The 21923-nt window shown below is 38.6% G+C and overlaps 1 protein-coding gene across 4 annotated transcripts in view; it reads right to left on the reverse strand.

The window, feature by feature from the left end:
• The window catches only part of LOC136854660 (uncharacterized), a 274936-nt gene that overhangs the window by 8218 nt on the left and 244795 nt on the right, over window positions 1–21923 (reverse strand). For all 4 annotated transcript variants that reach the window (XM_067131245.1, XM_067131242.1, XM_067131244.1 and 1 more), the window contains 6 exons: window positions 16224–16466; window positions 12770–12967; window positions 12049–12213; window positions 10818–11096; window positions 4869–5054; window positions 4222–4365 (listed from right to left, as the gene is read on the reverse strand). In XM_067131245.1, the coding sequence (XP_066987346.1) occupies window positions 4222–4365; window positions 4869–5054; window positions 10818–11096; window positions 12049–12213; window positions 12770–12967; window positions 16224–16466 (1215 nt within the window). The remainder of the gene's footprint in view (window positions 1–4221; window positions 4366–4868; window positions 5055–10817; window positions 11097–12048; window positions 12214–12769; window positions 12968–16223; window positions 16467–21923) is intronic.

The following is a 21923-nucleotide window of genomic DNA, read 5'->3' on the forward strand; positions in this document are numbered from 1 at the left end:
ACACAACTAACACAGGTCTGCATCTTCATTTTCTTTTAAATCAATCTTGTTTCCACAGATGACCTAGAAAAATTCAGTTTTAGAGAACAAAAATTTTATTTATTTGTAAAATTATTACTGTGCCTATACACAACTTAGGACACTGACTTACACAAATTATCAGAAAATGTCCTGTATGCTTTTAATTTTTTGAATTTTTATCTCATTCTAGCATGACATAAATCTAATACAACATAGGTATTCTGGTAGACCTCTTGGCAATTTTGGTATTTTATGCTCATGTTGAAATTTAACCCCATAAATATAAAAATAAATTTTCATGTCAAAAAGCTTCTGTCAGATCAAGATGTTAGAATGTATTTGTTCAACTCAGTTGTCTCTTGAATGCACTGAACAGGAAACCATTTCTTCTAATTAAATCTCAACCCTATTATCTGCATTATCTTTCATAATTCATTGTTTTCTCACTGTGTATTATCTATAGGTTCCTTTGAGATAAGGTGCAAAATCAATTTTTGTCAAAGTACATAAAGAATTACTGTATCCCACCATAAACACCTTGATTAATGAATAAATACTCACTGATACTTAATGATGGTCTGTGATTCATATGAAAAGAGCATAAAATATAACACAGTATAATCTATAAGAAACTACATTGCACAATCATTGTTCATTTTACTAACATAACATGGATTAAGACAATGTCAAAATTGGATTTTCAATGACCACACAAGGTGAGACGTGGAAGCATATCTGCAATGAATGACAGCAGAAGATAATGTTGGTAGATGAGTGAGCAGTATGCCCCCACTTACCCCTTTTACTAGCAATTAACTACCTTGCTACCACGTTCACCAACCATCTCAAATCACACTGAAGGATATCTCCTATTATAAAAGATGATAGCCTATATTTATGTAGGAATAAATTGGACTTTATTTGTGTCATCATAATCCACTAACCTATTATTTTCTTATCTTATACTGTATTTGCATCCAAAATATCCCCAGACTTGGTCTTTCGTCTAAGACAAAAAAAGTATGGTAGTCTTATAATACATGTCATAGGTATCCATCCAACAACCGTGTTATACTTTGTAATTCTACAACACTCTTCCTAGCTCTGTCCAAAATTCCCTAGTTTGTTTGCAGGGATGTTGTTTCCCAGCATCAATCTAATCATTTTCAGTGAATGTATAATTTTCTTTTTTTTTTTTAATTCCTTCCTGAATATAAGTGATAAAAGTGCAGTTTCTGTTCCTTAGCAGGTAGTTCCTTAAATAGTGTTTTCTTCCTCCATTGTTCCAGATTTTGAAAGCTTTGAACAATCCACTAGCTTTCAATGGAACCGCTTACCTAGTGGCCCCGAATTAGCAGAACAGTCAATGGTTCCTTATTTCTTCAACAACGGGTAAGAAAATAGATTCAATTATCGTCCTCTGTTCTATCCCAGGCAGGAGGGGAAGTCATCTACACAATCTCCTTTCTCAGCTCAGCTGTAACCTTTATGTGTGGATTTTTTAAATCTAGCCTACCATGAAGATTATTTACCTAACATTGCTGGGTACCTAGTGCAAAAACTATGGACTTCATCTATACGGCATACCAGTCCATATGAAACAAGTGGTTAGATACCTCCACACAGTGCCCAGTTGAAATCTGTTGAAAAAGTTTTACATTTTATAATATCCTTTGAGGTTAAGTGCCTTGCTATTACAACAATCATGGCATACAAGGCGGCACTGTCAGAACCCTTGCTTTATGGTTTTGGAACTGATTCTAATATAGAATTCATAAATTCCCTTCTCCAGTCTTTTGCACAGCAAAGGCCAGCCACTACAAGGCTTCCCATTCCCTAGTGCCCAAATAAGGTTCTTAGACTCCTCTCATCCCCTCAATTCAATGGGCCAAATACAACTATAATTCATATGCTCCAAAAGGCAGTCTTCTTGACTGCTTTGGCATCAAGAGCTCACATCCCAGATAGTCCTATTTTCCTACATCCTATGAAGAACAAACCACTCTCACTATATGGGCTGAGAATTATTTTAGCTTCCCTCATTAAAAATGCATACCCTCACTCCTTTCCTAAGTTGCACGACATCCAAAAGGTGAGTACATTACTAACTTTCTTTGGAAATGTTTCCTTTAAAGAAGTCTCAGAGTATACCAGGTAATTATTAGAGGCAGTATGCCTAAACTGGGGAGGGCGCAATGATCCTGCAGCCAGATCCAACATAATTAGGTAAGTCACAAAGAACCACAAGGGATAATACATATATAGGTTTGTGTGTTTTTGTGAATAAGTTCGACAGTCATAATGGAAATTCTACACATTTATTTACAGAAAATGTAATCACATAATAATACGGTAAATATTGTTGAAACTGCAAACTTTTCATATCACTATATAATTGGCAACTGTCAATGGCACCTCAAAGCTCTTGCCATTTGCAGATCACCGTCTCTCGGCACTACTGCCAAACTGAGTCAAGAACAGATGCAACTTAATAAGACATATTCTTCATTTCTCTTCACATATCACATGCATCTAAAATCTAAAAGCACTAGCGTATTCAGGGTAAATTTATTGTATGAAAACACACACGCATCTAAAATCTGAAAGCACTAGCATATTCAGGGTGAATTTACTGTATGAAAACACAAGTTTTATTTTATCTTGATCGCATGAATGATGCAAAATCTGATGATAAGTAAAAACAGGTATAAATAATTAAATGCTTCTCTCTTCACTTTTACTCGTAATTACTTTGTGTTTTATCTTATTGATTTCAGGAAATCATGATTTAGTTGTACAACTAATAACGAGTCCTATGGTATGACCAAAACTTTCCTATCTTGTGCAAAATGTGAAATAAATGAAGAAATATAAACACATTGCTAATTTTCTGAGCTACAAACGTAAAAATGAGACAGTGAGCAAGCTGCCTACCTCCCAGTACCAGCCAATCAGAGGTCACCAAACAAACGTCTTGTAGGTCCAAGAATCTACCTTAAATGAACCAGCTATAGATCCCTTGACCTGTATTTTGACACTGTTGTAAAGGTTCTAATCCCAATGACTGGTAATTATTTTAGTGCCCTTTGTTATTCCCTCACTTAAAAATTATGCTTGAGAACATTAGCATTCTCTTTTGTCCTGTTGTAGGCTTACCTTCAAAGAACCATGATGAATTAGAAGGTCAATCATAAGAAATACAATTTCTTAGTGGCTTAGGGGACAAGCCTTATACAGTAGTTTATGAAAATATGATGGTTAGCAAAGTATCAATTTAAAATCAGTGCTTTGAGATAAGGACTTTATTGACATCATTAATTTCAAAGCATAATTTGGATGTCAATAATGTTTTAATGGTGGGATCTTGGAGTTCTTAAAACAATAGTTGCTCATCTTTATTTATATTACACATTATTGTTTGGATACATTTCTTTTGGGCCAGTCAAAGTAGCTGAATAAGTGGTCCCTTCTGTTGGAAAGAACTCTAGAGAGATAGAGCATCCATCACCTTCCTCAAACTCTACTATAATTCCCCATTATGATATACTTGGGTTGCCTGTTCCTATGTCATATGCATGTGGCAAGTTAACTAACTATGTGAGTTCTTACCCTACAAGAAGTTCCCAATGTCTACAGTAGTTATATGTTGTTACAAACTTTAAACTTAATAAGAACAGTCGACTGGTGTGTAGACTCACTGATATCCCCAACTTAAGTTGAGTTCAGTATGGGCATGTTATTAAACAAAAATAATTTCTTTAAAAAAAAAATTTAATTAATTCCTAAATATAAAGCAATCAATTATTCTAATTTGTCCTTCCCCTCTGATCCATTTCCAAATTGCCAAAGCTTTAAGATAAAAAGAAAAAACTAGAATGACAGCTAAGACCACACCGCACATGCACTGCAGACATGGACTGTCATTCTTCCTCTGGTAATGTTTGTCTGGGATATATTTTAGTGTAAATAAAATGATATTTCAAATTAAATCTATGTTGCTTTTGTAAAATCATATATTTTAAAAATAAAATCTTCAAATTACATATAATAAGTATATTATATGTGGCACACATTTTTATGTTTTCCATTTTGTTTTTAATCCAATACAAGAAGTGTATTAAACTCAGAAAAACTGTTAAATGGACAGCTTCTTTAAGTTGGCCTGACATGGATTATCAATATTAGTGCAAAAGAGCTTACCTCTACTTGAATGGTCCAACCATTCAAAACGAGGAATCGTAACGATTTGTTTTTAGCAAGAGCATTCAGAGTAACTTGCAAGGCTGCATCACCAAGAAGGATATGAGGTGAGGTTAAGTCCAGCAATTGCAAGGTAGTGTTTTCCTGGAAAAAAAAAAAAAATAATCTTGTGTCAAATCAAAGGTTATTAAACTTTTGGCCAATACAGTATACCCCTTTTGTTGTAAGTTAGTTCCTCATTGGGGCCTTCATAGTTTTTCAAATAAAATGCTCCATATGTCACCTTTTCTTGCAGTTACTGAGTATGCATATAGATATGATCTATAAGGTAGATGAATTGAAAGGCTGCAGTGTCAATATGGATAAAAGTAGTATACCATAACAGTAAACTGACTTTAATGTACAGTGCTTCAACAAACATACTGTACATCATATACAGGAGCACATTTAAAAAATTAAATAAAGAGAAAGCACATTCTGGGCATAGGCAGGTATCTCCATACATTAAAAAGTGATTCAGACAGAGGGCAATTTGATATGGCAATTTGATAAAGTATAAATATGACCTAAGAATTCAAGAAAAAGAAGAGAAAATGTTCTTATAATGCACTATACTGTATTTCATACTTACTAAAAATAGTACATACCTGTAAAGCTATAAGCACTGGAATTATTTCTGCTAATCTTGATAAGCCTTCCATACGCAGAGATGAGAGACACTTAGTAAAGCGAACGGTTTCACCTAAACAAACAAGGTCCTCGGCTCCTAAGGTACATTTACTGATGTTTAGATGACATACTCGAGATGCTGGGTTCCGGAATGCTGAAAAAATCTTTGAAGAAAGAGAGGAGCAAATTAATAAAACAGCTTAATGATAAAAGTTCAGCTGATAAAATTCTATTTTCCTAAGTCATTTGGTGACCATGCTATGGTGTGTCCATTTTCTAATGCATTAAAATTCCACAGTAAATGACTATTTTTGTGTCTGATGCATCCATTAATGTATAAAATTCTGCTGACACCTGGATCCCCTAATAAATTTCACAGAATAGCTGAATAGTTCAGACAATGCAAATGTTAAGTAAATGGTTGTGATGCCTGTGGGAACCTTGTATAATGAAGAAACAAAAAATGTGCAAACTAGTCACAAAGGATGCTTAAGGTATGGTTTTGAAACGTAAGTGTTACAGGACAATCACAAATGACTCAGAAAAGAAATATATAACCCTAAGTAGGCACTCATCTTCACTGGGGGTGGCATGGCTGAAAGGTAAAGCACCGAGATGTAATTTGTTCCTTACCCAGATTATCCAGCTATAAATGAGTACCATCACCTATCTGTTATTCAAAAGCTCAGTGGAAAGAGAAGAAAAGAGCCAGCCACCCTACTCCACAATCCCACAGTCTAGGTTGGATGTACCTCTACAAAACTTATTCTAAAAGGTAGGGGGTTGCCTCTGACTTTGATTTATCTCCCTCACGCTTACAGTGTTAAGTAGCAACTCCTCCAAGCTTTCCTAAGTCATGTTATGCTATTATAAACTCTTATTTGTTCCGATACATATACAAACCTGTGCTTTATTGTATGAAGTAATCTGTGCTTACCTATCTTTGGTTATTATTGAAAAACAAAATCCTAATGCTATACCTGGGTCACATGGTGTGACCTGGATCAACCTACACTCTTCCATTGTGTTTGCAGCCATCTAGCATTCTCACTTTTACCTAGTCGTCTCTTATACTTGTTCATACTGTTCTCTGTTCTTTGTGACTGGGAGTATGTACTCCCTGTGTCTAATATAGTCAGGCTATATTTGCTGTACATGGTTTTCACCTTCATGTCTATAGAATTATATCTTTGTTTCTGTGCATGGTGTGCTGGTTTTTGTCCCTTGGTGCAAGACAAGGAGTGGACTACTAGAATGTGACCCAAGCGCATCTTCCTCTCGGAGTGAAGAGAATTATGTGCAGAATAAGTGTTGCTTCTTTTTAGGTGAGATTCCATCGCAGCCTGTATAGCCTCAATAATGTAGTGCCAAGTTGTTTTTTTTTTTTTTTTTGAGAGGGATTAGTCCAGGGGTCAAAATAGTGAATTCTGTGCCCACATGATTGCACATGTTTGTGTTTTCCTGACATACCTAGTGTTTGTGTTCTCTCTCTCTCTTCCTGCAGTGATGGAAGAAAACAGGAAGCCCAAAGTGTGTCGTTGTGCAGGCAAGGATAAGCCTTGCAGCAAATTCATGTCGCCAATAGATGTAGACCCCATTCAGGTTGTATCTCATGCAGGGACAGCATAGGTAGATCCAGATATGCCTCAGCCTCCCCACAACAGCTGTTACCTGGCGGAACAGGACAGAGACATGGACGCCCTGCTACCCATTACACTGGGAGGTGCAGCAAGCCTGGAGGATAGGGAAGAGTCCTCCTTCCTGGAAGTTCCAGATGAGGAGAGGAGTTTTACAAACTTCATCCTTAAGGTTCACAGGAAGTTGGATTCAGTGGAACCTGACAACGTGACACCCGAGGATTACCCCAGCTTCTTGTGCCTGGATGCCTGGAGCATATGTCAGACAATCTCCCAGAGACCAAGCAAATGGATCTCCTTCCTTGGTCCCCGCTGGTAGCAAATATCATGAAGGAGTTGGACAGGAGGGGGGTGGTAGAAGTAGTGGAGGACAACAAACTTTGCTTCTATCGCTGCCTCTTCCTGGTGGAGAAAGCATCAGGAGGATGGAGGTCTGTCATAGAACTGTCGACCCTGGACGGCTACCTGCGACTAATGCTGTTCAAAATGGAGACAGCGTAGTTGATCTTGGCAGTGATCAGGGAGGGAGACTTCATGGTCTCATTAGATTTGCAAGATGCATCTCTCCACATCCTGATGCACCCCTCCTTCAGAAAGTTCCTAAGGTTTGTCTCCCAGAAGGTCACATATCAATTCAGGGCCCTCTGCTTCGGCCTCACGCCAGGCCCCCAAGTTTTCACCCGAATGTTTTAACAGATGTCGGAGTGGGCCCACAGGAGAAGTATCCGACTACACAAGTACCTGGACGAATGGCTCATACTTGCACCTTCAGCAGAGCAAGCCTCAAAGGCCAGGTACAAGGTTCTGCAATTGTGTAGGGACTTGGGAATCCTGATCAACCCCACAGTGTCAGACCTAGTACCAACACAGAGGATCAGGTACCTAGGGATGACACTCGACACAGTGTGGGCAAGGACCTACCCTTCACAAGAGGCTAACCAAGTTCCTAAAAGTATCCAACTCCTTACTGTCCAACCTGTGCCAACCAAAGAAGAAGTAGCAAGCCCTGGTGGGCTAACTGGTGTCCTTGAAAAAATTGGGACACAGGGGCAGGGCCTGTATCCAGTCCCTGCAATGGAGAATGAAGGAGAGGGGGGAATGCCACTCACAGGCCAGGATGGGGATATAAGTGTGACAAGGAAGACACTGGAGGATCTGCTGTGGTGGAGCCCAGACAACCGTCAGCAGGGGCTACAGGAGATGCTGATATATGCAGGCACATCCCAAAGGTGCTGGGGTGCCCACCTGAATGGCACGTACATTTCATGGATGTGGGAAGAGGAGCAACGTCAACAACACATCAACATCTTGGAGATGTGAGCAGTCTGGGTGGCATTCCAACGGTTCCAAGATCTCCTCCAAGGGAAGACCACCGTTGTCATGAGCGACAACACCTTGGTGGTCGCATACATAAACAATGTTCCAAAACCTGAACGACTTAGCAGTGAAAATGCATAAGTGGTCAGAGGCCAGGGGACTGATGCTGGCAGCCAGGTATATCCCCAGGAAAAGAACATTGTGATGGACCAACTAAGCAGGGCAGATTAGATAGTGGGGATGGAATGGTAGAACAGGCGTAATGGACAGGTTGCTCAAGTTGTGGTTGGCTCCACATTGGACCTGTTTGCCACTGCGAGAAACAAGTTCCCCTGGCTTTCCTGCAGGATGCCTTCCAGCATCCATGGGACAATCTTGATGTGTATGTTTTTGCCCTGTTCAGCCAACTTTGGAAGGTCATCAACAGGTTGTTCATGTCCCAAGGTCTGAGAATGATGCTCGTAGCTCCAAAGTGGCCCCAAGCGGAATGGTATGCAGACCTCCTCCACCTGCTGGTGGACATACCAAGGTAACTTCCCCCCCCACTCCTACCCTGCTGAAGCAAGAACACAATGGCTGGTTTCATCAGGCAGTGGCCTCCCTCCATCTTCCACAGGTGGAGGCTATCCAGCAACTCCTTAGAAAGAAAGGTTTTTCAGGAGAAGCTGCCACAATCGTTGCCAGCCCCTCAGGCCCTCTTTCCTTGGTCTGTACCAGAGAAAACGGAAGGTAATCCTTTGTTGGTTCAGTGGGGGGGATCTCCATCCCCTTATAATGTCTTTGAAGGATGTGGCATAATTCCATCTCTTCCTGTGTCAAGAGGAGCACCTTTCCATGTCTGCAATTACAGGTTATAGGGCCGCCCATGCCCAAGTGTTCAAATCCAGGGGCACAGACCTTTCAATGTCACGGGAGCTGTCAGACATTGTCAAGAGACTTTGAGAAGAGTTGCTCCCCTCAGGATTGAAACCCCTGGAGTGGTGTGTCACCAAGGTCCTGGCCTCCCTGAGGAAACCACCTATGACCCGCTCAGAAGGGTGTCAGACCTGTTGGCAATGGTGTCAATAAAGAGGGTGGGGGGACTGCATGCCCTCTCATACAACATTCCCCACACCCATGGGTGGACATCGACTGGCTTAACCTTCCTCCCAGAGTTCGAGGTGAAGACTCAGAACCCCTCCACACACACAACCCAAAGTTCGATGGTTTTCTGTCCCCTCATCAAAGGACTTCATAAGGGGCAAAAAGAACAAGATGTCGCCATGCCCAGTCAGAGCCGTGAGAGTCTACCTTATATGTACATCCCACCAACAGACCGGCCCATTGGAGACTTTTCTTAAGTACAGGTCAGGAAAAACAAGAAATTTCAAGGAACACTATCTCCTTCTGGCTGAGAGAGGTGACTGTGAGGCATACTGCTTGGACTGTAGTGGAGTTCCAAGTCCAACCAGAGTCAGGGCTCATAACATGAGGGATAGGACCGTCGGTGATGTTTATGGAAAACCAATCAGTTGATCAGGTCCTCTGGGCAAGAGTCTGGAAGAGACAAGATATTCACCTCTTTCTACATCATGGACAAAGCACACAAGTCCTCAGATACCTTCACCTTGGGCCCGGTAGTGGTGGCTCAGCAGGTTGTATAACGACATAGAGTCCTATGGGAGCTCTGTCTGGAGGGGAAGACATCACCAGCAACATCATGAAGCCAAGGGTGAGTATGATACACAGCATACACCTCTTGCATGCCCTTGGGGTATCAAGTAGGAACGCTCTCACATGTTTACCTGGCAGATTGTCTTCCCGCATTCAGGTGAGGCTCTAAATATGGAAGTGTAGGTTTGTATATGTGTTGGAACAATTACCAAATTAAAAAGAAATTCGTATTTTTCGTAACATACAAACCTACGCTTTCATACAGGTAAAATTACCCCTTTCATACCGCCCCATGCAGTTTCAATTTCTCACTCCTTCTAGGAGGATGAGCACAGCTGCGTACAGGCTGACTCATACAAGGGAAGAGGGTAGGTAGATCCAGGTCACACTACGTTACCCAGGTATAGCGTGGGGATTTTGTTTTTCAGAGACGATTCAAAGCTGAAGATAGGTAAGCACGGATTACTCCATATATGAAAGGGTGGGTTTGTTTGTTAGGAAAAATACAAATTTCTTTTCAATTTGGTATATAACTCTCTTATGGCAAATTCAGTAGGTATAGCATGCAATATTACTATACCAAGTGTGCCTGAGTGTCTAGTACATCGTCTTAAAAACTTTTTGAGAAAACTGTGTCAACACACCATGTGTAAAATTAAGTTAGGGGAAAAAGGAGTCAGTAATAACACATTTCATCAGCCAAAAATATTCTTAAGGGTTGTTTTAAACGCTGTTCTGTTGAAGAAACTAAACATAAGGGTAGTGTTTGAATATAATGGCTAAGTGGAAAATATAATACAGTAATTTAAAACAGCCTTAAAAATATAAATATTATAATATACAATATTCCACATTTAGAATGTAATTCATTTTACAGGGATCAAAAACCTACAGAAATTATAATGAACCAAACTATATAAAAATGCCTTCTTAACTGGACTTATAAATAATGCCGTCACAATTCACTGGCTTAATTTGGTCCACAGATCTGACTGGGCACTTGAAATGATGTCTTAGTAGGATACTGTCTTTATGCATCTTTAGGAGACCATAATAATTTGGGAGTTTTAGGTGATAGACTTGAATTTTGTTAAAAAATCTATGCTTATGTCCTGATCTATTTTCCTAATATTTCCTAAAAAATCAATGCGAATGTTACTGAGAGGATATTTTGTTGGTATAAGTTCTACAGAGAAGCAAATCCAAAGATAAAGGTTAATATATAGGTGTATGAAACTGCAATTAGGTACTATCATAATGAATCAAACCTTCACCTTAAATTTTCCAAGGAATGTTGCAGGACTATTCCAAGATACTTACCTCATGAAATCCATTTGCATGAACTAATGGACTGCAAGCAGGTGGTGGGAAAGAAGTCTTTTGAAGAAGGGTTGTATCTGAATTTCGTTTTTCAGCAGACAGTGAGTGCAAGCGCCCTCTTCTTGGCAGAGATTGGTAGAAAGAGCGAGGGAGAGAATTAAAAACCGATCTGGTATTTCCTTGTGCATCTGTAAAGCTCCAGAATGATAATGGTGCTGGGGCATCTTCTCTTGTTGGTGATGGGGTGCTTGCTCCTGTGCCAGTTGATCGTTCATCCACCTATGAGATACAATTGCATGATTAAAGCAATGTCTTTAATCTCTTATTATATTATGGATTAATCCATTCATCCTTAGAATAACTATATATATATATATATATATATATATATATATATATATATATATATATATATATATATATATATATATATATATATATATATATATATATATATATATATATATATACATACATATATATATGTGTGTATATATCTATACTGTATATATATCTATATATATATTATAGTATATATATAATATATATATATATATATATATAACCATCCTCCTACTTACAAACATTCAGAGATATGAACAAACAAGGTCACAACTTCAAATTTTGCTCTGCATGCCTATTCTGCTAGAAAGAATTTTTGTAAAGAACTGAACCCAAGGAAGAAGAAGCTGTTCCTTTAACCCCTTCACTAATTACAGTATCCTGAGTATTCTCGTGATTAACTAGTACCGTGTATTCTTCGTACAATCATGAGGCTTTCTCGTTCAAGCTCGTAAAATATTCCTAATTACTTCTATCTTCCTAATTTACTTTGTCCTTTGATAAATTCCCATTTTCTATATTTCCACTTGTCATACGTAATGTTTAGTATGAATTTTTGTCAACTGATGGCGGTGTGCAATGTTTACTTTGTGAACTTCCAATGTCAGATGCTTCTCCCGCGAAATTTTGAAATTTTAAATTCCTTCTTTTTACCTTTCTAACATCTAAAGTAAGTCTTTATAATAATGCATAATTTAAAAATACAGTAAAAACAGCATAATCTATTGGGAATGAAATTAAATACCAACTTACAAACAATTAAGATTATACCATATATTACAATATACTGTATATTATACCTAAATAAATATTAAAAACTAATTGATATTTAAAGCAGGGACAAGATTTAATTTTGGGAAACAATTAATGCATCAAATGCCAATCTTACAGGAGTGCCAGAGCTGAGAGAGCCTGCTAAATTGAGTGACACCAGTGGGTTGTTTTCTACCAGTGATGCAACAGCTTTCAAGCCGTCTAGCCCACAAGCTAAATGAGGAAGGTGGAGTATGCGGACATGGGGAGCCACTTTCAATACTTCACATAACTGTACAACCTGTAAGGGATAAGATTAAAATGACAGTAACATGCTTAACCAGATACTGGTCTCACTAGTATTAAAAATTAATTTACCATTTTCTTACTTTTTCTTGTACTATATACATGTGAAAACATTAAAGTACTATGAATGATTGACTGACGTTACAATGTAAAACTCAGTAAAGAGAAAATTACTGTATTTTAATGAAGCAAAATGTATAAAAATTCAATGATGAGTAGCCCTGACACCTGTAAACATACTGTACTGTCATAATTTTAGGGTAACTGTGACTCCAAAACTTGTCTACAAATTTGTAGAAATAACCATAAAACAAAATTTTTTTGTATTTATTTCAAACAATAAACGGTCCATTTTCTTGGGAAGGTTGATTGAATTTTCCATCCTAATTCGAAATTGTTTGCAAATCTGTTTCTGAATTTTGGTGTTTGACAGAATCCCATTTAAAAAAAATAGTGCACCAAAGTTGGAACAATCAAAGGATAATGTGTACATGAGATCAATTTTTTAGCTTTTACTATCTTAAGATATAGCAACACAAAACACATCGTACCTGTTCACCATCTAATTCCAAGGCAACTACGAGCTTATTAAGAGCCTGGGCTAGTTCAGGCAATGTATCACAGATCATGTCAACAACTGGACTCAGAATCTCAGCAGTAGCCTCATCCAAAGACGTCACTTGGATTTCAAAAGACTCAAGTCGCCTTTTTGTAAGCACAGCTCTCACATATGACACTAGTCTTCTAACCTAATAGAAAAAAAGAAAGGCTTGAAGCATAACTTGTTGTATGTCATTATTTGTTACACAACAAATAATATTCTTAGTAACAGCAAACCTCCTAACAACTAAATCAGTGAGCCAAATAAATGGTGAATGCTTAAATAAAAAAAAAATAGAGTGAAAACTGGACAAGAGTTGTTGGAAATAATGTTAGAACAGATGGAAAAAGGATATGTAAACATACAAAGTACATACTGTAAGACAAGTAAATAGAACATCTTGTAAACTGAATAAGAGAAAGACAAAGAATTCAAAATGAAGCAAACTGAAATAATGAATGGGGATCTACAATAAAAAAAAATTAAATGATGTGTCACAAATACACGGTATACAACTAGACATATTGAAACAAAGTTGGTTTTGAGGATGTAATGAGACCTTATTAAGAAAAAAGCATAAGAGAAGCAAAATGAATGTTGCCAGAGACCAGGATTAAAAATACCAAATAGTATTTAAGAAGCCCAAAGACAGCTTGGAAAGGGGTTGATAAAATTAAGAGTGGAGAAACTGAAACAAAAGACATATTCTACCACAATGAGAAACATAGGAAACATTAAAAAACAGACTGCACAAACACAGTAGGCAAAGCATATCTTGCATAACACTAACTGAAAGTGACAGTGATGGAAAGAAAGATGATTTTGTTGACATAAAAATTATCAACAATGAAGTCACAGAGTATGAATTACTGTATTACTGTTATTATTTAGTAATTTAACCAGCCCACTGAGTCAAATAACTTTCATAAGACTGGCAAATAAGAAAAAGGTTCAGCATACACAGAATCATGGCTGAGAACATTAAGGAGGTAAGTGGGATACGAGCATTCAGATGACAGGAGAGAAACAGCATAGGGCAGACATTTGCAGCATTCTTTGGGGTGCTACAGGAATTCATTTATACAGTACATGGAATAAAAAAGTGGAAGGTAAACAAAGGGAAAAGGCATACAAAAGGCAGCAGAAAAAGTGTGTATTTCAACTTCTTGGAAAGGCAGAAAAGGTATAATGTACTGAGATATAAAAGGCACTGTAATAAAATGATGCCTAACATAGGCCAACTGAAGGAATGCACCTTCAATCTATAGTAGAGGGCAGGCAAGGAAGAGGACACAGATTCTATACTGGGTCGAAGAGGTAAGCCAGGAAACAGGTTGCGAGGAAAAGGAGGAATTGAATGGAATGTATTCAGAATCTTAATGTAATATGGTAAAGTAAGAAAATATCTTGCATACTGAAATGTACAAGAAAGATGGAAAAATGTGAGACAAAAAAAAAAAAAGATGAAAATGGAGAAATTAAAGCTGAAAAGAAACAACCAAAATACAGAGGCAGAGTACTTTGAAAATCCACTGAATAATACATGAAGCGACATCTTTACCAGACAGAGGAACTAACTAAAAACAGATAGTCAGAGGAGGTCTAGATAATATGGAAGAAAAAAAGGCTTGGCAAAAAGTGGCCGGAGAATCAGCTGTTGAAAAGCCAAAAAGTCTACAAAAATATTTCAAGAAAGAGAATGACCAGCAGAATGGGAAAAACAAAGTATTACAATAATTAAAAATCAAGAAAAATGGGAAACACAATATGTATAGGAAAGTGTACCGAGTAAAACTGTTGGGAGATTCTATGAAAGTATGGATGATGATGTTGGAATAGCAGACTGAAAAAATGGTTAAAATTACTACCTCACAGTCTGGCTTCATTCAAGGAAAATCAGGGCGCCCTTTAAAATTAACTAACTACAAAATAAATGCTGCATAAAAAATATGTTACAGCAAATATCTGTCAATTATGAGATGTTGGAAAAAGTAGCATACAAACAATTTGATGGGTATTATTGGGACAGAGGGCACTAGCTAGACTCACTAGGTAAGTGTTGGCTGCAACCATAAGCCAAAATCTGAAGTGACAGTGTCTAGTGTAACTAAAATGCTTTAGAAAAAACTGGGTTCCGGCATGAATCAGCAACAAGTATTATTTCAGTAATGGATGAAGCTACAAAGGTACACAAGAAGTGTACTGTATGCAGATTAACTAATGTTATACTGTGTTACAATTAAAGCAGCCTTGAAAAAAGTTTAAAAGACGGAGAGTTGAATGGTGAAATGAGGGCTGAAAATCAATGTGAGCTGAACAAAGCTTATGGTGACGGAAAAGAAACAAAGGGGAACATCTAGTCTGGATAGCAGTCATTTGGATGCTGCAAGACAGGTGTACTAGTATACAGTGTGCAATACTGTATGCCAACTGTAACAGAAGGTTTCACAAGAAGTGCTCAGGATTGCAAAATACAAATGGAGTAAAGAAATGTTGACAGCTAAAATATATAAGAGAAAATGGTGATGAAAGGAAAGACAAATCTTATGTTATAGGTGAGAGGCAAAGCCTGGAGAAGGAGAGATGTTCCTGTTATAATCAAGAGGAAAACTATATGAAGTGCGTAAGGCAAGCATTCCCCAGTGCAGTGGAGACATGAATCTTACAGAGAAAACAGAAGAGTTGCTAACGAGGAATGACTAAAAAAGGTCAAAATTCACATCTTAAGCATGCTGGGAAGATCACACTACACATAAAAACTGATGCTAGATATGGTGTCAGTGGCTGAAAAATACAATGAAATCTCAAAACTAAGACGGTTTAGACATGTAAGTAGAAGATATGGCAGTATCAAAGAACCAAAATAATCATATAGAAAAATCTTAGATAAAGACCTGCACCTGATGGCAATTCAAGTAGAAATTTCTCAAGATGGATGTGTGAAAAAACTCATCTAATAGTTAACCTTGTAAAGAAATGTCTATGTAAAAATGTTAATGATAATGACTATGATTGGCTTCACAACACCACTAAATTAAATTCTTGACTCTCAAAGGACAGACTCTACTGATTCGTTCTTAGGACAATTTGGAAGATTTTAGGAGTTACTGTGCATGTACAGTATTAAGTTTTACTACTACCATTACTATCATACATAATAGCAGTGCAAGTTATGGGAAATAGAAAAAGATAATTATTTAAGTGGTAGTATATCTAATGAACACAACCATTTGAGATTTTTACTACACACCAAGTGAGCTTTAGGTAGTGTAAAATTGTTGGAGTTTAAACAACTCTCTCTATAAAGGAAGCTGATGACTTTCCATAAAAGCACAAAGGAAGAAGGAAGATATTATCACATCTCAAAAATTTGTGTACATTCAAAGCTGAAAATACAAACTTACCTCTGTTTCACCAAAATCTCCACCAACAACACAAGTCAGCTTCACACTTTTTACACTTTCATTAAATGACATTGAAGTAAAAAATGACTCATGTTTATCTCTTGAGTTTCCATCAAAGTCCAAGAGTACTTCAACTCCTTCCAGCATGCAGTCAGGGGAGTACAAAAGACGACCCCAGTCTTCTAATTCAGGAGAGTTTGTTTGTATTACAACATGTTCTCGGCCTGACACATGTTTGCACACCTGAAAAAGAACGGATTTCAATTTCTCCAGTCTCCTAACATAAAGTATGAGGTAAATTAACTTACCAAGGAACATAACTAATATGTATATATTTCTTACCTAAACTGTTAGCTGTCAGTAAATTAAAGTAACAGCAACCTGTATCTAAACGTGAAAGGTGAGATGCTCCACGAGTACAAGTCTTCCTTATTAAAAAAATCTGTAATATACTCAGGTACAATGTTTTTAGAGTAAAAAAATTTTTTCTACAATTTCATTAATCATAAATAACCTTATTCTGTGCAAATGTTTATAAGCTAAATCAGCTTCATAGAATTTTGAAAGATGATAGACACCCCCTTCACATGCCCAGACCATGTTCTAACATCCTGGAAGGCCTCTGCTCAATCCTCTATACCATCCTCATTCATGAAGAGTGTGGGGATGGAAGGGTCGGCATTAAAATTTTATGATTACCTATACTGGATAAGTAGGAAAATATTTTGCCATAAAAGTATTATTTGTTCACTTAAACCCATTAATCATAAATGACCTGAATCAAAATTTTGGGAGGACAGAGATCAAAAAGCCTTCAAAGTGATGATCACAGTGCAAGAAACTCATCCACTCTCTGAAAGATCTGGTTGTACAGCAATAGTTGTACAATGGAAGGTACTGAAAAGCAAAAGATTTGTAATGGAAGTCACAAATCCCAAAGACAGGACAGTAACCTCACATACAAGAAGTGACTGCACGTACTCCAAGAAATACAGGCCTCCTCGTTAGCCAGATACATGAGAAATGAAGGTTTATCAGAAAAAGAAGATATTTAACCTAATCATCACAACCTGTCAGGCTCTACAAACTGGGACGGTATGTAGCAGAGCTTTGAATTACAAGCCATTAATTTTGTAGGGGGAAGAACTTGTGTTACCATCCACCTATTTTAAGCTGTACTATAAAATTAAAGGCCCATAATTCAAAACTGGGGTACATAACCCTCCTAATTGGTAGAGTATGATGGGCAATGGCAATCAGAGCTTATGCTGGTAATACACCTTGATGTCTCTCACTGGACTTGAGAAGACTACCTTACTATAATAATGGGCAAGGCAAGAATAGCAAAGGTGTTCATGGATGAGCCATGTTTTCTGCAAGACTAGGCTTTGGCTATGAACTATGTAGCATTCAAAAGACCAACAGAAGACCAACAGCAGGAATGAGAATCTTAGCATGACAGGGCATGAAGGTAACTTGCATGCTTTGAGCAGGCAAGGGCTAGTCTAAACACCATCTTGAGGGTCAAATCCAGTAAAGAGGTCTGGTGAGGGTGTAGAGTACCAATGCTGTCCCAGTTTGAAGGCTTTATTGATACCCAAGGAATCAATTAGGTAAAATGACAAAACAGGTCCAAAATGTTCCTGTAGTTTCATAAATCCATGTCATGCTTGAGAAAAATTGATGAACTTTTTGATGCTCATCATGTAAATGAAGAAGTCTGAAGCTTTTAAATGGATAAGTACTCCATTAGTTGCAGCAAGCAATGAACTGTGCCCACTCGCCATGATAAAGGGAAGTGGTAGAGGATCTGCAAGGGTGGATAAACTTCACATGAAGATGAAAGGCTTCTAGATGACTGAAAAAGGTGGAAGTGGAACTGCTTCAGAAGTTCCCTCCAAGCAGGAAGAATCCTGGGGCTGTCTAAAACAAGACCTAAGAAGTCTGGAAACCACTGTGGCAGCAGCTGAAAGGGTATGATGCAAATCATCCAAGAGTTCATTTAAGCCTGAAACTTTACTGTGATCAATATCAGAAGCCCAAACAGGAGAGAGAGAGAGAGAGATCCAAGCCACCTCAAGTCCACTCAGTCTGACTGTGGAAAGCAGTACAGCAGTAGTCTGGGATTTAGTGAAAAGGTAAAGATATCTGGCAAAAGTACTCCCCATAACTGTGAAGAGGTCTTGAAGATGTCCAAGCTGAGAGACCACTCCAAATGAAGGACCTGAAAGGTCCTGCTAAGAGCATCTACCAACACATAGCAAACACCCAAAATGAACCCTGGTGCCATTGTGATATTTCATCTCAAGTGAATATCTTGGCTGGCAGAAGACAAAAGGGATTCTGACCACGTTCCTCTTTCATTAGGCATGTACATAATAGTAGTACTGCTTTCAGCTCTGAACTTGATGCAATGACCCATCAAGACAGTCATGAATGCCTGGAGACCTAGGAAAACACCCTGTAACTCAAAAAGCTGATGTGTATACATCTTACCTCAGTTCACCAGATACCCTTTGTCTTGGAGCCCAACAGATGGGTGCTCCGGCTCTTGTTTGCAGCATCTGAAAACATCAACATGTTCGGGTCCAGTGGAACCAAAGGGACCCCCTTCCACAAACTATGCTGGTCTTGCTACCTCCAAAAGTTGTAGACTGACTGACTGACTGACTTATTACACCAAGCACTGGGGCACTTTCAACCATTCAGTGCTTAATACAGTGAAAAGTGGGAGTTGGAATGGTTGGACAGCAAGGTGGAAGAAAGGGAGCAGGAATTGAGCTAACATAAAACGGTAAAAGCAGGTGCAGCGAAGGGGTGAAGGGATGTTGCAAACAACCTTTAGTAATGTCTACAGTGCATCATGATTGCCAAATATTGGGGAGGATGGTCTTCATGGTTGGGATCCAGACATAGGGTGACAGTGAGGCTGCCTTCCAGAATGGAGGGAGCTGATATTGAGGGGAGTAAATGTGGAACAGACTGAGAGGACCTAGCTTTTCCAAGGAACCCCAATGGCTTATCGGCACCTGCCATGACTTGGCCATGAGCCCAGGATAAGTAACTCCTGAAGGGTATCCTGTAGATGATGAATCCTGTCCTCTGAGGGGGAGGGCCTACCAATTTGCCAGAAGGCACCATGTTCAACTTCTCCAGGTTGGTCTATGGCTGCAGATTCCAACTCAATCCTGGAAGAAGACAGACTAGCCAGTTGTCCAGATAATGGAGACAAAGACCCAGCAGGAAGTCCAAACTGACAACGGTGCCAAAGTTATTTTGAAGACCTGAGTGGCTGTGTAAAGGCCTAAGCAAAGGGCCCACAACTGAAACACTTAACCCCACCATACAAAGAGAAGAAGCTTCCTGGAAAGTGAGTGAATTAGAGGTACATTTCCCTCAGGTCTACTTGAGCAAAGAAGTCTTTTCTTTGTACAGATCTCTTAACTGACTCCCCAGTTTCCATCTAGAAGGGTGTAAGATGAAGAAACTTGTTGAGATGACTATCTATAATTAGTTACCAACATCCCAAAGCTTTTGGAAAAAGAAAAAGCCAATTGTAGGATAACATGAAAGACCTTGTCACTGAGAACCTTCTTTTCTAGACTGTAGGGGTAAGATTTAAAAGTAACTGGTTTGGAGAGTGGAGTAGGACTTGCATTCCTGCATTAAAGAATAGGAGATGATTAGCACCATGGAGAACCTCTAAGACCAATGGTCCCAAACTAGTGGCTCCCAAGCACTCTAGAACTTAAAGACAGGCCCTGACTGGAGGGGTGGACATTTAGGGGATGGAAAAACATCATTTTCTTTAGTCACCTGTGCTTGCTAACTTGAACTGGGAATTCCCCTGAATGCAATGCCAAAAGGGAAACCTGCATGAACAGTTGTGAGTTGGCTCGGCACTGGTGAGGTGAATAAGTACAACTTCTCTAACTGGAATAAAAGGTTCTGGGGACATTGCAGAGTACAAGAATTTTGATGCTGACTTGTGGAAGACTAAAGCCGGGTATTCACGATCAAGTTTAATTGTCAGTTATTCTGTCAACATTCATTGAATCTGGCGTTAAAACAATGTAGATGAAAGATTGTGAGGTCCCTCACCATAACGGATGAACTGATGGAATCACCTAAAGTTCTTCTGACCGACTGACAGGTGATTGCATGTGTGAACGGGAAAGCAACGATTTCATGACAGTTCACTGCTGGATTTCATCTGAGAAGGTTCTTGGTTACTCTGATCAGAATATGAATAAATTATGTGTAGGCCTAATTCACTTCATTGTTAGACCCTGGCGCTATTTGTAGGCCATTATCAGTCCAAACCATATAATAAAAATTTAAAACAAATGTGTTACTATAATGAAAGTAGGTTTCACTGTTTATGTCATAAATAACTAAACTAACCCCAGGTTCTAATTTAAACTCATTCATTAATACTGTATGAGAATATGCATCTTTTTTCAATAAGAAATATTTAGACCATACTGTGCTCTTTTATGCCTTTTCATTTCTTACCTACAGTATTGTTAAGTAAAATACTGCAGCAGTGAGTCTATACAGTTCCACCTCATCAAAGGCCAGTGGAGTTTTCATCGCTGCCATGTAGTGTTGCTACAATGAAGGCAAGACGAGAACTGAGGACGATGACCTCTATTTGGCGGTCTGACTGACAGTTCTACTCTTTTCATGTGGACACTCATCCGTCGAACAGTTGTGGGTGAATTGACACGTAAACCAAGGAAATACCCGAGATTGAAAAGGTGGCTGAGATGCAGGCTTGGCAGAAGATGATGGCGAGGCTGAAGCACCCTGGTTGAAAAGGGCAGCCTTGTTTAAAATTCTTTTGGGAGAAAAACTGGGCCATAGGGCTGAGAACACAATGAGCCAAGCTCTGCTGAGAAATGCAAACTGGAGAAATCCTTAAAAGTTATATCACTCTGTTCCAGCATGTAGTAAGGGGAGATGTGAAGAACAGAAGCACATCAAGGTGAAGGATGAGGTGATAAGCCTAGCTGCATCTTTGCTGAAGGAAAATCACTGGCTAAAAGGGAGCTGGTACCACAAAGAATCTACTCTAGCCAATTCAGCAGAACAACTCTCCAAGAAAAATCTCTTACAAGTGTCTATCTCTGCTACCAACCTATAGGTAGATCCACAAGTAAAATAAGCAGATGTGTCCTTAGTGATACACTACATGGCAAAGGAATGAAGCCTAGCCCAGTCTGAAGAGCAGTCTTGGATTTTATAAAACTTGTGAAGGTACTGATAGAAAAGTAATGCATACCACTCACTTATATAAGGCATAAGATCTTTTATCAATGGAAGCCAATGACTTGGCAAGATGATTCCCATAGGTCTTATCTTCTGACACTTTGTTGCTATCCTGCAGACCAGCAAGCAAAGCATCATACATGAATTGAGGGGGCTGGTCTAAGTTAAAAATGTCTAACACCCACTGAAGATTTCCACAAAGGAAGTGTCACCCAGAAGTACCTGCAAATCCTTAGTGGTCTCCTCATCTGAGACATTATCTGCCAACTTGTTACTCTTGGAGGAATCAAACTTATATCAATTAGTGGTCCTGGGAGTGCCATGGGTATGAGAAGCTCTCTAGAATCCAGATGATCCCTGTGGAGAAGCCTGTGAGTAGTCACAGAATGAACAGGGTGGGAAGGTGACCAGTGATAAGTACATGGAGGA

This window comes from Macrobrachium rosenbergii, chromosome 29, assembly GCF_040412425.1.
Source record: "Macrobrachium rosenbergii isolate ZJJX-2024 chromosome 29, ASM4041242v1, whole genome shotgun sequence".
Lineage (NCBI taxonomy): Eukaryota > Metazoa > Arthropoda > Malacostraca > Decapoda > Palaemonidae > Macrobrachium > Macrobrachium rosenbergii.